The 15,125-nt window shown below is 33.3% G+C and overlaps 2 protein-coding genes across 3 annotated transcripts; one reads left to right on the forward strand and one right to left on the reverse strand.

Moving 5' to 3' along the window:
- Positions 1-937: 937 nt before the first annotated feature.
- Positions 938-9,826, reverse strand: LOC105828741 (Fanconi anemia group M protein). The gene is made up of 15 exons (XM_036284378.1): positions 9,139-9,826; positions 8,898-9,065; positions 8,639-8,811; positions 8,470-8,559; positions 8,140-8,364; positions 7,908-8,061; positions 7,668-7,783; positions 6,967-7,086; positions 6,674-6,839; positions 6,424-6,578; positions 6,126-6,363; positions 3,893-5,991; positions 2,491-3,666; positions 1,955-2,390; positions 938-1,278 (listed from the first exon to the last, which is right to left on the reverse strand). The coding sequence occupies exons 1-13, from the start codon at positions 9,299-9,301 to the stop codon at positions 3,442-3,444; spliced, it is 4,092 nt and encodes a 1,363-aa protein (XP_036140271.1). The 5' UTR covers positions 9,302-9,826; the 3' UTR covers positions 938-1,278; positions 1,955-2,390; positions 2,491-3,441.
- A 523-nt stretch (positions 9,827-10,349) lies between these two features.
- On the forward strand, positions 10,350-14,661 carry LOC105828742 (phenylalanine--tRNA ligase alpha subunit). 2 transcript variants are annotated; one of them, XM_012667227.3, is made up of 8 exons: positions 10,350-10,674; positions 10,834-11,174; positions 11,271-11,492; positions 11,611-11,726; positions 11,802-11,986; positions 12,060-12,421; positions 12,502-12,630; positions 12,754-12,895. In XM_012667227.3, the coding sequence occupies exons 1-7, from the start codon at positions 10,534-10,536 to the stop codon at positions 12,605-12,607; spliced, it is 1,473 nt and encodes a 490-aa protein (XP_012522681.2). In that variant the 5' UTR covers positions 10,350-10,533; the 3' UTR covers positions 12,608-12,630; positions 12,754-12,895. The 2 variants fall into 2 exon arrangements, with proteins under 2 accessions (XP_012522681.2, XP_012522680.2); XM_012667226.3 differs by having other exon boundaries at positions 10,351-10,674; positions 12,502-12,603; positions 12,754-14,661.
- The last annotated feature ends 464 nt before the right edge of the window (positions 14,662-15,125 follow it).

A 15,125-nucleotide genomic window follows, 5' to 3' on the forward strand; every position in this document is an offset into this window, starting at 1 on the left:
GATTGCAAATCCGTTTAAAAATAAATAATCAAGATAAACATTTTTGAAAGAATTAAATAATATTAAATATTAATTAAATAGAAATATATAAAAATATTATAAATAAGAATAAATTTAAAAATCTCTTTTACAGCCATGGAAATGCAATCACAATAATTCCAAAAACATTTTATTTCCATATTTTCAGGTAAACGCTTAGAAATTCTAGTAAAAAAGTTTCTCAAAATTTGTCATATAATTTTTCAGAATATTTATAAATAAATTTCAAAATTTTTTAGAATTTCTGTATAATACAATTTTTTTTACTCTCAGATTTTTGTTACTTTTAAAAAATGTTGAGGAATTTTATATTTTGTCTAGAATTTTTCTATAAATTCTAAAATACCTTTAAAAAATATATACTTTCGCAGTATTCAGAAGTGTTCCAATTCGCATAAATTTAAGAAAATTTTTACCAGAGATATGTAAAAAAATTATTATTATTATACACACATACAAATACACACTTAAAAAATACGTGACATTATTTAAAGATATATTTGCAAAAAAATGCATTTTGATCAGTTATTATTTGACTGTCTAAGAAAATGTTTCATTAATTATATCAATGCTATTCCTTAACGTTTTTCTTTAAAGATAAAACACTAAGCAACGAACGCTTAACGTTGACTTATGTGTGACATTCATATTTCCACTGACTTCAGAATACCTAGAATTTTTTATCACCTGGCAAGATTGTTTGATAAGCATAATCAAGCGTGACGATGCATTTGGGTAAACGTGCGAGAAATAATCGCGCTTTTTAAAGGAAACAAAAAATCCTATATTAATCAAATGAATCATACTTTGTAAACGTCAGTAAGTGAAGGATGCGGAAACAATAAAAAAGTTAAATATTTTGGTAACGCCGTTGAGTAAAAATGTAAATCAACAATAAACGTTTTATCGTTTTTTTTTATTGAAACGTTTTTAATGTACACACATCATTGCAGAAGATTGTCTAACATGTAAAACGTATTCATAATACATAAAGCAAATCAAATGCAAAAATAAGCACAATACTAATATAACATAAAGTACATAAACAGTACAATGTAATAATGAAAAAAAAGGGATATTAAAGCCAAAAAGTATAGTAAAAATTTCGATTAATAAAATACGTAAATAGTATTAATCACTTTTCTGCATCTTGGAGTAGTTTTCCACTGCATCGTAGACTTGGTTAATCAACTCATTAAAATTGGACTACAGTGTTAATGCACGGGTAACTTCTTCTGACTGCGCAAAAAAATCAAATTATTAATAGCAAATTCAATTGGATGCACTGGCGTTATTATTAAAGCCGTCGTACGCAAATTTACATAAAGATATGCATTTAATATAAATATATAAATGGAGTAAACCACGAAATTCTCAATATACTTTGTATTGTTTGATAAAATATGTATTTTATCGTTCTAGATATTTGCATTTTACTTTTACTCTTAGATTGACTTAATAAAATTATTGCGTATAATTAGCAAACCGTAAACATATAAAAAATATTAAAATAAGTCGATTAATTTTCGAACAAATATTTGCGAAAATTAAAATAAGATGAGTATACCCATTTCATGTTTATTAATACTTTCACATTCTTGAGTATATATATATATTTTTTTAAAAATTATTTCAAAGAGTTCATAATTAAATAATATAATAATTAAATAATTTCATTCTAACTTAATTAGTCAATATCATACTAATACGTTACCAATACATATAAGTAAATGCTAATATTAAATGCAGAAAAAAATTTAAAAAGTACTTCTCGGAAAGATGAACGTATTTTTAAACTTATAAATTAAGTCCTCATTAAATCCTCGTTTATTAGAAAAAATAGGTGACAGCAAATTTTGAAAGCGCTTTATAAGATGCTTGAAAAAAAGAAGTAAGAAAATGTATTTTGTTTTACCAATAATCTTGCCGCCAGATAGGAGCAGAGCGATGTGTATTCGCAAACTATGCGCACAAGAGATGAGCCAAGAAGAATTGCTGTGGCGACTTCTTGTAAATATTTGCCACCAATTTCGCTATAATAATATAACTTGCCGCGCCAGTTGGATACTGCAGTTGATTCTTCGAGATTTTTCTTGTCAGAAACCTTATCTGTTGAAGGCGAAGAGGGCGAAACAGACAGAGAAGACAAAGTCGAAGACGGGGAAGGCGAAGACAAAGAGACTGTAGGAGGTACGGTTGTAACCAGCTTATCCGAATAGGTTGGATACGGAAAGTCAGAAGTCGTTTGTCTTGTTAGCCTATCTTGATATAACGGATGATTGTTTGCCTCCGTATATCCAATAACAATCAAACAAATGATTATTGCACGATACATCTTTTCTTAATTCGACCTGTAAAAATTGTGTAAAAGATCAGTTTAAAAAGAAGAAATAAAATATTTAATACTCAATCACTAATTATGATTTAAATGAGAATATTCATGGAACTTACCAAGCCTAATTTAAATGCACTTAAATTACAACTGCGGCGTAACGCTATTTCTTAATTATTTGCTATTTAGTTATTCCACTCTATTTTGTGGAAAGTACTTTCAAGAGACTTTTTCAACGATGTCGAGGTGCTTTCACTCGACAGAAATTTGGAACTGAGACATGATAGTTTACATACAGCTCTTTATATACTTCGTACCTGTATACATTGTAACTTACTGATATATTTTGTGTCTACCTACTAATGGTTTTTAACTCTCATATCTAAAAAGATACTTTGCGCATTCTATAGTCATGACATAATGGCTTACTTATTGTTCTGTTATCGATATCTGGACACTGACATTTCTAGATAAATATGACATTTGACATTAGATATCAAACACTAGAAGCAACAACGATATGAAAAAAATGTATTAACAATATTTCGATTAATTTCATATAACATTGCATAATTTTATGCGTGCAACTTGTCTCCTACCGTTAAAAATAATATTATTGATTGTAACTAATTGAAAGATGTTATTAATAGATTCGTAATGAATTCATCATGAATCAATATATAAAAGGATGTAAGTTATAAATAAGTTATATACAAATCATTTTTTTTACCGCAATATATATATATATATATATATACACTTAACAATAAAAATATCATTAGAAGATTTTTCAGTAGATGAGGTAAAGTGTATTTTAGATAGGAAATCACGCGTTAAACGGGAGAAAAAGATACGAAGAAATGCTGTCGTTTATAAGTCGTTGTGTCATTTGATTATAAAGATAGATCTGTACATAATTTTATTACAAATACGTTGGTGTATAAAAATACATATAAACATTTAACGAGTATTCACATTCTGTACATATGAAAATAAATTTGCTTACTGCGTTCTATAACTTATTATTAACGCATCACAGCTTGATTTCACATTTTTATTCACTTCCTCAATTAGTCCTCCTGAACTTGTACACGCAATTGTTCGATCTCATCTTCGCTGCTCACAGAGCAATTTAAGATATTATTCATCTTTTTCTTTTTGGTATGTTTCGTATCGTTATCGGAATAGAGACGTTTCCGTCTCTTTTGTTCCAATTCCCTTTCCAATTTATCTAATAACGAATCGTTATGGACCAGTGTGCTTGGCTCAGCATCTCCCGCGACACAAAACGAATCCTAAAATCAAAATTAAACAGACATTATTTCGTTAATTTATATATTTATACATACATACATACATACATATATATATATATATATATATATATATATATATATATATATATATAAGTATATAATTGACTCAATACACACATTTTGCGCGAAATGTTTTACGATATGAATTATACTACACTAGTAGATAAGTAAAATAATTGTAATACATTCTTGATAATATACATACATTAATATACGAGTCTTCTCTTCGTGGTGAAAACTGTGAGTAAATCTGTATATTAGGATCGGGTGACCGTGGTTTTCTAAAATAGAAGGCGCCTGGTCTCTTTATCGGACTTTTGATGGTTTGCAGATAATGCGCGTGCATGTCTATTTGATCTTGCGGGATTTGTGTATAGCTCACGAAATCTCCAAGATCCTCATCATCTGTAATAATTTCGTCCGTGCTGGCATCGGACTCTACTTCTGCTTCGTCATCTATAAACTCATTCCTGGCAATGATTTCGCGTTTAAGTCTACGTTTGCTTTTCTTCTGTGCAAGCTTTTGGTTTAAAGAAAAGATTTGCTTTCGCGCATCAGAGCTAGAATTTAAAATATTTCTGTCTGTTGTGTCGTTTACGCATTTATTAGGCGCTTTAAAAAAACTCAAATCTATCGTATCCGAAACTTGCTGAGCTTTATTTCGCCTCAAAGACAATTTCGGACGTTTATCATGTTTCGGCGTCGATATTTCACATGGTTTCAAACTTTTAGACATATTATCAAAATAACTGTCTTTAGTATTTAAATTTTTCAATGTATTATCAACATAACCGTTTTTTATTCCCGAGTTTTTCGATGTACTGGGCATGCAGCTAATATCATCTTTTGATGAATTGTGAAAATAACAACTTTCAAGCTCATTAAATTTGTTAACGTTAGCCTCTGTAATCATAAAATCTTCATCGGAATCATCTAGGAAATCGAGATATTGTTTAACCGTATGTGATTTAGCAGCAGAATTGCAATAAGTATTTGATGATATAATGTTATTTGTTTTCGAATTTGTATCGTTTTTCCCAACTTTAATGTCATTTTTAATATTGACTGAAATCCAACCAATACTATTCTCGTTAGTCAATTTTTCTTTACTTACAGAAGATCTTGACGTTTTCACTTTTTCTTTCACTTGTGCTATTTCGTCAATGGCTTGAGTTATGGACAACAAACTCTCTTCAGCTTTGGAATTGTGTATTGACTTGTTCTGATGTATTGAGTTATTCTGATTTATTGGCTTATTTTTATTAGAGTCATGCTTAACAAATTCACTTAGATCAACATCACTATTAAAATCCACATCTTGCACTTCATCTATAAAACTAGCGAATCTATTTATTTCGTAAGATTTAGTAAGTTTTATAGATCCTGATAAAATTTGATCAGTAGCGACATTATCTTCATTAAGAAAGGTATTAACGTCAGTCTTGTGCGTTACATTAATTTCTTCTGGAATTTCAGTAGAAACATTTAAATGATTCGGAGATATCGTATTTCGCAATAATGTATCATCCTTATCATTTAAATCATCGTCGATTGAACTAAATGAGTCATTTAATATGTTCTCAAATATAGAAGGTTCTAGGTCTTCTAGTATATTAGTTGACAATTCGGCTCTTGCACCAGTTATAACTTTGTTATCCACTTTCGTATGAGATGTAGATGGTTCATTTGTATTTATCTCTATATCTGTAATTCGTTGGTTTAGATGTGAAATTGTTGTTTCGTTCGAATCGGAACTCTCATCAAGTATATCTTCAAATCTTATTTCATCGTTATTAATAACATTCCTCTCATTTCGGATAGTGCCCCAAAAGTTATCATCAAAATTGATGTAATCATTATTGTCAATATTCTTATCTTCATTGTTTTTACATTGTGTAGATGAATTATTTTCATTGTCTTTATATTGCGTTAAATTGTCTACTGTTAAATTATCTAAAAAAGATGAACAATTAATAATTTCTATGTCAGGTACTATGAAACTGAACAAATCAAACGACTTTGACACAGGGATGTAAGTCGTATCCATTTGAGATACAGCTTCTGAAGACATCTCTTCCTCCGATTTCTTTAGTGCGCATAATGTCAGGAAATCAATCCCCGCGGTGTCGTCAGTTAACAGTTTGACATTATTAGGATTTATGTTATTATTATACTTGCTATTTTGTGTTGTTAACTGAGTAAGAATATTACATGTGTTATCCCGATTTTTTTCGTTACATGTACCATCGACAAGAAATTTCGTTATTGATTTTGATTGATTTGGATTTCCTTTTTTAGATAAACCTGTAAAATAATCTCTTTTAGAAAAGATTTATATCTTAAAAAAAAAATTTTTTTTTATGTCTGGGAGTGCTATGACAAATATATTTTGCAATTGAAACACAAATTGAAAGAATTAAATTATTCATGAAACTCACTTGCTTTCTGTTTTGTATTGGATGCTTCATTCCTTTCATTAACATTTTTCCTCTTCCTTTTACGATTTATAACTGGTGTAGCACTTTGTAATGGTGTAATATGTATCTTGTGACATTCTGGAGTAAACTGATTTGGTATCATTCTAGGATTATTATTATACAAGGAAGATGATATGTTGCTTGTATTTAATATTTTATTGTTCAGAGAGTCCCTTTTCGAAAACGTAGACTTCAAATTCTGCAAAGTATTTCTTTTATTTAAAGTGCATATGTTTAAAAAATTGTAGTTTTCAATTACCTCATGTTCTTTCCCGTCTGTAACAAGAACAATTATATGACCATCTCGCTTGCGCCCTGTTCTACCCATTCTTTGAACCAGTCGTGTCGGAGAATGTTGTGATACATCAAAACATATTATTAAGTCTACCTCTCCGACATCCAATCCTTCTTCACCTGTTATACATTATCAAAGAATATAACTCAAAGAACAAGTAAGAATCATCTAGATTAAAGTATAGCATTAATTAAAACCACTATTTTTTATGCACCTATACTTGTCGAAATCAGGACATTCACCCGATTACTTCGAAAGTCTTCCAACGCTTTTATTTGTTGCTTTTGCTTCTGACTCGCTTGGCCAACAAACATCTGTGGCCTAATTATTGGTTTTGATTGCAAAAGCAAAATATAAACCTCATTGACTATGTCTCTGTACTGAAAATTCATATAAAGTAACATAAATTAAATTTTCTGAATATAAATTAATTACATTTTTTATAGTATAATTTCCAAGTTTTAAATAAATAGCATATGTTATGAATATAGATGAGACAATACAAACTTCGACAAAAACGATAGCTCTTGTATCCTTTCGTTCGCCATTGTTGCTATTGAAGTGATGCTCAAGCAACTCTTTCAATTTGTAAAATTTATTATGACCAAATACGATATCTGTAGATATCTGAAATAATTATTTCTATTTTATAATTATAAAATAATCGTATCACTTTCAATTTTATTATTAACTCTTAAACCACACTCTAATTTAGATCACACTGTGATCACAGGTGTAAATTGGGATTTTGATTTTTTGAAACTCTATATCTTGGTAAAATAAAACCAAATTTTCATCCAAAAGTACATGTTTTTGAAGTGACATTTCCTGAGAAATGCAATAGAGTAATTTGCAAAGAATATTTTTATAATTAAAAAAAAATTACCCTATTTTCAAACACCCTTAAAAGTCTTTAATTTCTTGGGATCAAATCGAGTTTTTTTTCTTAAAATATAACTATTTATCTTTAATCTCTCACAAGGTCTTTATCAAAATAGTAAATTTTTAAAGAAAAATACGATTTTTAAAAAGTTGTTATCATTTTGACCATTGGGTATCTTGCTCAGTCGAAACCTTCACCAACAGGCATTTGTCATAGTGGGAAACCATTAGGATGTGCAGGTAGAAACTTGTTCAAGATTGAAATTTTTAATTGGTGCAAATTTGCACTCATGTGACATTTAAGAGTTAAAATAATTGATAATAACCTCAGATACATCTCCATTAGGATACAACTCTGGAAACGGCCCGAGATAAGTTTCTATGTCACGAAGTAAATCTCGTAATCGATCTTCATTGTGAATCCAAAATTTATCAGAATGAGCTAAAAATAGAATTTTCTTAGAAGAGTCACATTGATAAATATGTCAAAAATTATAGTCTTATATAATATAAGATTAACATAGTTTATAAATTATAAACTATGTTAACTAACCTAACTAACGTACTTTCATAAAATTTACAGAAGGCACGCAATCCATGCCTAATCATAAGTTCATAAGCGTGATACATAGTTAACAATATATTCAATGTCTTTATAATTTGTCCATAATTCCCAGATTTGTCTGTCTTCATTTTAAATTCCCTTAACAAGTAAAATACCTGACAAATAAAGCAAACATTTAAAATTGTGTATGTCAATAAGTTATCATAAAATATTTGTAGATAAAATTCAATTACCCTTCCTTTAGATATGTTTGCAGTATGACCTCGCAATACATTACACTGTATAAGAAACTTAACATGACGATCCATGATAATAATATATCTCTCTTTGAACGCAGCCAATTCATCACTAAGAGGTACCAAAATAATATCTATTTTTCTCTTATTAACATATGGCACTATGTCAATTGAGTTCTCATCTCTCAATTCCAAATGAGCAATATTTAAATTTTGTATTACCTACATAAAACAAAATTCATACTCTTCAAATGTTAAATATTTGGATTTTTTAAATCAATTTCCAATTAAGATTAAAAATCTACATGCAGTATTGAGTTTACTCACTTCATGAACATTGTCTATTTTATTTCCAGGTGTAGCAGAAAGTGCCAATACTCTAAAGTGTGGATTTTGTGCAGATAATATTCTGATACACTAAAAGTTATAAATCTTATTAGTTTTGTTGTAACAACATGCAATTCTGTTATACATTTTTCTCCACGTTTCTTTTTACCTCACAATATGAATGTTTACCCAAAGCCCTGTGAGCTTCATCTACTACAACGCATTTGATTAATTGACTCGGGACAGTAAATCTTTCAAGATCATTATGAAACACTTGAGGAGTAGCAAATATTATTTTTGTCTTATGCCAAGCTATATCACGATTCTTCTGATTTATCGCACCTATGGATTAAATAACATTATATTACGTAAGACAGGTGTACTCCAAAAATACACAAGTTTATGTACTATTAAATGGATGTTAAAACCTGTCAGTTCTATCATATCAATGCTTGGAATTCCCATCACTTCGTAGCATGCATTGATCTGCTGGGCAACCAATGGCTTTGTTGGTGCAAGAAATACTATTTTTCCAAATGGATACCACCTCCAGAAATTGTACATCACAACGGCGGCAATGAAAGTCTTTCCCAAACCTGAGTCACACAGACAAAAATACTATTACATCTTTGACATATTAAATATTGTTAACAAGAAATCTTTTCTTACCGGTAGGCAGACAAACCATGGTATTGCGATATAAAGCGGATTTAACTATGTTATATTGATACTGGCGGACTGGATAATTTTCTGGATATATCCAGGTGTTTCCAGCCGACAGATCGAATCCCTTGGTCTCCAGGTGTTGAGAAATAGTATTTTGCGACTGCATTTCTGCGGAGTCTTGTTCGATCTACGCGCTCCAGAGACAGACCCGATAGATCGGCGACGATCACTTTTCAACATAATCGGCATTAATTAAAAAAAAAAGGATTTATCCGCGAGAGAGACGCAACATAACGACGATCATATGATCGCGGCTGTCGACACACGTGTGTGATTCACGTGAGCATCTTTATTGGCTTTTAACATTTATGAAAATTCTTGGTGAAAATTCAGTATTGCAAAGAGGTTTCTTTCAATTTCCAATTCGATTCAATTGACACAACTTTGTGAAGAAAAGATACAATAGAGAAAAATTGAGAAAATAACAGCATCAAACAACACTACAATGCGCTACAACTTTACACGGTTTTTTAAATGCGAGTTTTAAAGTGCGACCTCTGCGATTACTTGAAACTTTGATGAAGTTTTGCAACAAGTTAAAGTGAGATAAATATATTTTTTCTCATTCTAACTTACTGCATCAGTGCAGTAGTGCAGCGAAAAAGAACAGACCACATATGTGTCGACAGCATGTCGGACATTCTGATTGGTTACAAGATACAAGGCTAACTCATCAACTCCAATAAAAAAAAAATCGGCTAATTTTATGAATTGCCAACTATAATTAGTTTTAAAATTTAAAACTAATTATCCTTCTAATTTAATTTTTAAATTATTTAAATTAAACAAATTACCTAATTATTAATTTAATTATATTTTACATAAATAAATTATAATTTAAAGAAAATGGATCGGATAAAGAAAAAAATAATACGGTCAGTTTTAAATTTTACAATTAGCAATTCACACACACTTAATTAGCCGATTTTTTTAAATTAATCGGAGTTGGTAAAATCGATTCACAGAATTTAACATTTGAAAACTTTTTTATATCAATACATTCGAATAACTTGTCGACATTGAAAACATCAGCAATAATAGTTTTAAGAATTAGAAGAAGATAAAGATTCGAGTAAATTTAATTAAATTTAATATCAAATTTACATTGGTAAATATAAAGTTAAAGGAAAACCTTTGGTTGGTCAATTTTTTTTATGCGTTGTGCAAAAGTCTATGTCTACGTCATCGTGAACAGGTCCTTGTAACTTGCAAATTGTCATGAGTGTCATCGGTGTCATCATTTAATTTTGTACCACGTGGTTTTGTGCCGGTTATGATAAATCGGAGTACGTACGACTACAGTTTGCGTGGGTACGCGAGGCACGCTAACGGTGCAAGATGGCAAAGCAATTGACGGATCGAATTTTAGAATACTTGGAGACACATGGCGAAACAAATTCGTTGGACTTAGCAGATGCGTTTCGAGAGGATCATCAGAAGGTCGTGGGTGCGATCAAGAGCCTGGAGACTGTCGACGATGTGAGTTTGTTTTCATAATGTTTTCAATTGTCTTTTTGTATGAGCGATTAAATTAATCGCGCGAGATACGCTAACCAGCTGTATTCGATGAAACGTCTTATTTATGGAACCCTTGCTCTAATCGTGTTAATTGAGAGTTTGACATTAACCTAATTACAGTTGATCACGGTAACACCGATTTCCAAGAAGAAATGGGAGCTTACTGACGAGGGAAAATATATAATAGAGCATGGTAGTCACGAAGCGGTTGTTTACAATGCTGTCCCCGACGACGGGATACCGCAGGCGAAGCTCGTCCAGTCTAGTCCTTATGCTAAAGTGGGTTTTTCCAAAGCGATGGTCGCCGGCTGGATCACGCTCGATAAAAGTGGAGACGTTCCTATCGTACGAAAGAAGGTGCTGTCCATCGTGGACACTGTTCAGACACACCTGAAGAATCTTACGAGTGTTCCAGAAAATGTCAAAGTGGAATATAAGAAGAGGAAGTTTCTGCAGGAGGTGTAAGTAACTAAAACAAATAAAGAACAATATAAAATATTTTATATATCTTATTCTGTAAGATATTTGGGAATAATTTTAATTCCTCTGTTCAACAGAGTGATCAAGATTATGTGTCTTGAAAAGGGGCCAAATTTTTCGACAAAAGTAGAAAAATTAGAGGCGGATTTGACAGCAGATTTATTGGTGAATGGCGCTTGGAAAGATAAAAAATTCAAGCCATACAATTTTGAAGCAATGGGTGCCCCACTTCAAATTGGATATTTACATCCGTTGTTAAAGGTTCGTCATGAATTCAGGAAAATTTTCCTGGAAATGGGGTAAGTGACGATGGGGTAAGTCTCCCATCAAAATTTATATTATTTCTTAAAAATCTATCTTATATATTTTATATAAAATTGTTGATTGTTTTATTGCATAAGTTATTCTATATTTTAGATTTATGGAAATGGCAACAAATAATTACGTAGAAAATTCTTTCTGGAATTTTGACGCTCTCTTTCAACCACAACAACATCCCGCTCGTGATGCACATGATACCTTTTTTATCTCTGGTATTTTATCACAGATTAATGCTGCGAAACAATGCTAGAAAAATATGTGGACAAATAATTACTTTTATCTTTTAGAACCACGTACTAGTACTAAGTTTCCTATGGAATATCTCAAAAGAGTCAAAACCGTTCATAGTATAGGAGCGTATGGATCTCAAGGTTACAGGTACGATTGGAAGTTGGAAGAAGCACAAAAAAATTTGTTGCGCACTCATACAACAGCAAATAGTGCACGGTTGTTGTATAAACTTGTTGAGGAAGTATGTAATCAAAGGAAAAGTATGCAAATTGCTTGTCTGAGAATGATGAAATATAATTAAAAATGTTTCGTAGGGAAAGTTTAAGCCGGGCAAATATTTCAGTATTGATAGAGTATTCCGCAATGAAACTCTAGATGCAACGCATCTTGCCGAGTTTCATCAGGTTGAGGGCGTCGTTGCTGGTTACAATATTACATTGGGTAATCTTATTGGTATCTTGTACGAATTTTTTGGTAAACTTGGCATCACTCAACTTCAATTCAAACCCGCGTACAACCCTTACACCGAACCGAGTATGGAAATATTTTGTTTTCATAATGGCTTGGAGAGATGGATAGAGATTGGCAACAGTGGTATGTTTAGGCCTGAAATGTTATTGCCAATGAATCTACCTCCTGATGTTAATGTCCTTGGATGGGGTTTATCATTGGAAAGGTATGAAAAGATAAATAAGACTGCAGAACACACTATAATTTAGTATAAAAATAAAATAATGTATTTCATTTCTAACTTAGGCCAACAATGATTAAATATGGTTTAAACAATATACGCGACCTTGTTGGGCCAAAAGTGGACATGGAAATGGTTCATAACAATCCTTTATGTCGATTAGAGAAGTAAATATCATTCTAAGTCTTATTAAGGTATTTATGTTAGAGTATATCTCTTTGGACGTAAAATTCAACAATAAATTATGTTAATGTTATAATTAAAATTGAAAATTGTTGCTAGTATTCAATTATTAAGTTTGCTATTTCTATCTGCAGAATGACTCAGTCGCAATGGAAAACACGACAGCAAGATGAAAAGTCTGTTGAAACACAATCGAACCAGGAGGCAAAGATCAAGCAGGTAGCAGGATTCCCATCAAAAGAGCCAAAATTCTTAAAGCAGCAGCTTGTTATTTTTTGCGATCCAAAGCATCCATTTTATTTCATAGAAATTTTCTTGAAATTTATATCACCGCATTTTCGTGTTTCTGTATCGACACACATTCATTCTACAGTAGAAAAGTTGCCTGACCATCTTGTCGACTTTTGCTCGGCTTATGTTACTAAGAACCCAGATGTGGATATATTTTTTACTATAATTTGGAAAACTGTCGGGAAGGATCCTATTATGATGTTGTCAGGAATGTATAAAATTCTGGGGCTGGTGAATATAGCACGATATTTAAATCGTTTAGTTGAGCAAGTCGACTCGAACATATTAAAGTATGAAACAATGGGCCCACATTACGCGAGTAAAATAGATTCTTATTTAGATAAAATACATGCTGCAATCCACGACACGGAAACCAATAACTCACTGACAATATGTAACAAGTCACGTTACATAATGGGAAAGGATATTTCAATAATTGATCTTATCGTTCAATGCAGTATGAAGTAAAAAAAAGAGACATTAATTTATTAAATCTTGTTTATTTTAAGAATAAAATAAACTTTACAGCAGTGCTGAAAAAAAGCTTTCTTTTTTTAAACATATAAACTATAAATCTACAACTCTTAAATTTGTATTTTGAATCTCGAAATCGAGAACCAAAGAATATATGTAACAAAGAATAAATAAAAATTATGTTATGGTTTTTATATAATTATACATAATTTTATAATTGTATAGAAATCATATAATTTTTTTAGTTTAAAATCGAATAATTGAACGATGATTCTAAAGAATTTTATAATTGGTGAATTTTTTACTTTGACGCGTTTCTAGTAATTTATCTTGCGTGTAATTAAAAAAAAAACCGGAGTAAAGTTTTAGGCCGCGATTCGAAGTGTCGACGGCGAGCGGTCGCGGCTCTCGCGGATTCGCCTACGAGTTTACGCCGCGCCCGCATCGTGGCTACTCGCTTTCGCAACCACTCGCTCTTCGCTCGCGAGAAGTGCCGCCGCGGGTCGCGTCGCGCATCGTCCGTTCGTGAGTCGCGTGTCCCGTTCTCGCGAGGCGAGTGACACGCAACGTGAGGATCGGCTTGTTGTGTGCGCCGCATCTTGTCAGGAGGAAAGAAAAAGAGCGTGAGCGTGTATGCGAGGTGTGTGGAGAACTGTGAGACGAGCGGACGTGCAAATTGCGCATTGGCAAGATATCGTCGCGTTTCGCATGCGACTCCTCGAGCCGGACCGAGTGAGGTGAAAAACGTTCTCGGTGACGAGGTTGTGTTCGACGCGGCGCGCGCGCGCGCGCGCGTGTGTATGAGCGTGTGTGTCGCGACACGGGCTAGCTCTTTCTCTCTCGCGGTGCGCAATAATATATATATATATATATACATAATATATCATATATATATATATCGGTAAAAGAGACGACAGCGTGAATTTTCGCGCGTGCGACGCAACGTCGGGTGAGACGAGTGATCGTATAGCGACGAGGTCGTGAACTCGCTCGAACGCGCGAGCGAGCGAACGCGAGAGGGAGCAAGCGAGAGAAAGAAAGAGCGAGGAGGCACATACATCGTTCGAGAAGCATCGACGGCAATCGAACTCCAGGGGCCCTTAACGTGTGCGGTGTTCGCGGACCCTATCGGCTTGCCAAGGTTAAATAAGAGGAGACGTGAAATACTCGTCCCCGTGTGCGGGAAGCCTCGCTAAAATGGCGCTGATCGGCACCGTCGTCGGCCGATAGGAGGAAAAGGAGCATACAGGTGAAGGAAAGGAGAGAATAATAAAAGAGAAAAAGGGTTAAAAAAAAAGGGGAAAAGGGGAGACGCGAGACCGCCTTCGCGGCCGCGCTCGTTCGCGGTTTTGTTTTGACACCGCGTCGCCGTGCCGCGAGAGCGCACACGGAGCAGTATCGGCCCTTCGTTCCGCGCATCCCCGATCGCAGGCCCCCCCCCCCCTCCCCTTTTCTGTCTCGCTCTATCTCTCTCCGTCCGTCTCATCCATCGTTCCCCTCTTTATCGTCAATCCTCGTCGCCTCCTTGTCGGTCGCATTCCGGCCGCATTCTCGCCGTCTCGTCGTAGCAAAGTGTAAAGTCGCGGCTGCGACTATCAACGTGCCGACGACCACGAGAGAGAGAGAGAGCTTGTCCGCCGCCACGGTGCGTGTTAATGCGCGAAAAAGAAGCTGGCGACGAGAATCGCGGATACAGAACGCTGACAGCATCGGCGGTGTAGTGTCTCGATAAGTGATCTCG

This window comes from Monomorium pharaonis, chromosome 3 (genome assembly GCF_013373865.1).
Source record: "Monomorium pharaonis isolate MP-MQ-018 chromosome 3, ASM1337386v2, whole genome shotgun sequence".
Taxonomy (NCBI): domain Eukaryota; kingdom Metazoa; phylum Arthropoda; class Insecta; order Hymenoptera; family Formicidae; genus Monomorium; species Monomorium pharaonis.

Coding starts and splice junctions, on each gene's coding strand:
- LOC105828741 (XM_036284378.1), bottom strand. CDS start 9,301: ATGCAGTCGCAAAATACTATTTCTCAACACCTGGAGACCAAGGGATTC. Junction 8,062..8,139: donor CAAACATATCTAAAGGAAGG/GTAATTGAATTT, acceptor TTTATTTGTCAG/GTATTTTACTTGTTAAGGGA. Junction 5,992..6,125: donor CAATACAAAACAGAAAGCAA/GTGAGTTTCATG, acceptor ATTATTTTACAG/GTTTATCTAAAAAAGGAAAT.
- LOC105828742 (XM_012667226.3), top strand. CDS start 10,534: ATGGCAAAGCAATTGACGGATCGAATTTTAGAATACTTGGAGACACAT. Junction 11,175..11,270: donor AGGAAGTTTCTGCAGGAGGT/GTAAGTAACTAA, acceptor TCTGTTCAACAG/AGTGATCAAGATTATGTGTC. Junction 12,422..12,501: donor TGGGGTTTATCATTGGAAAG/GTATGAAAAGAT, acceptor TTTCTAACTTAG/GCCAACAATGATTAAATATG.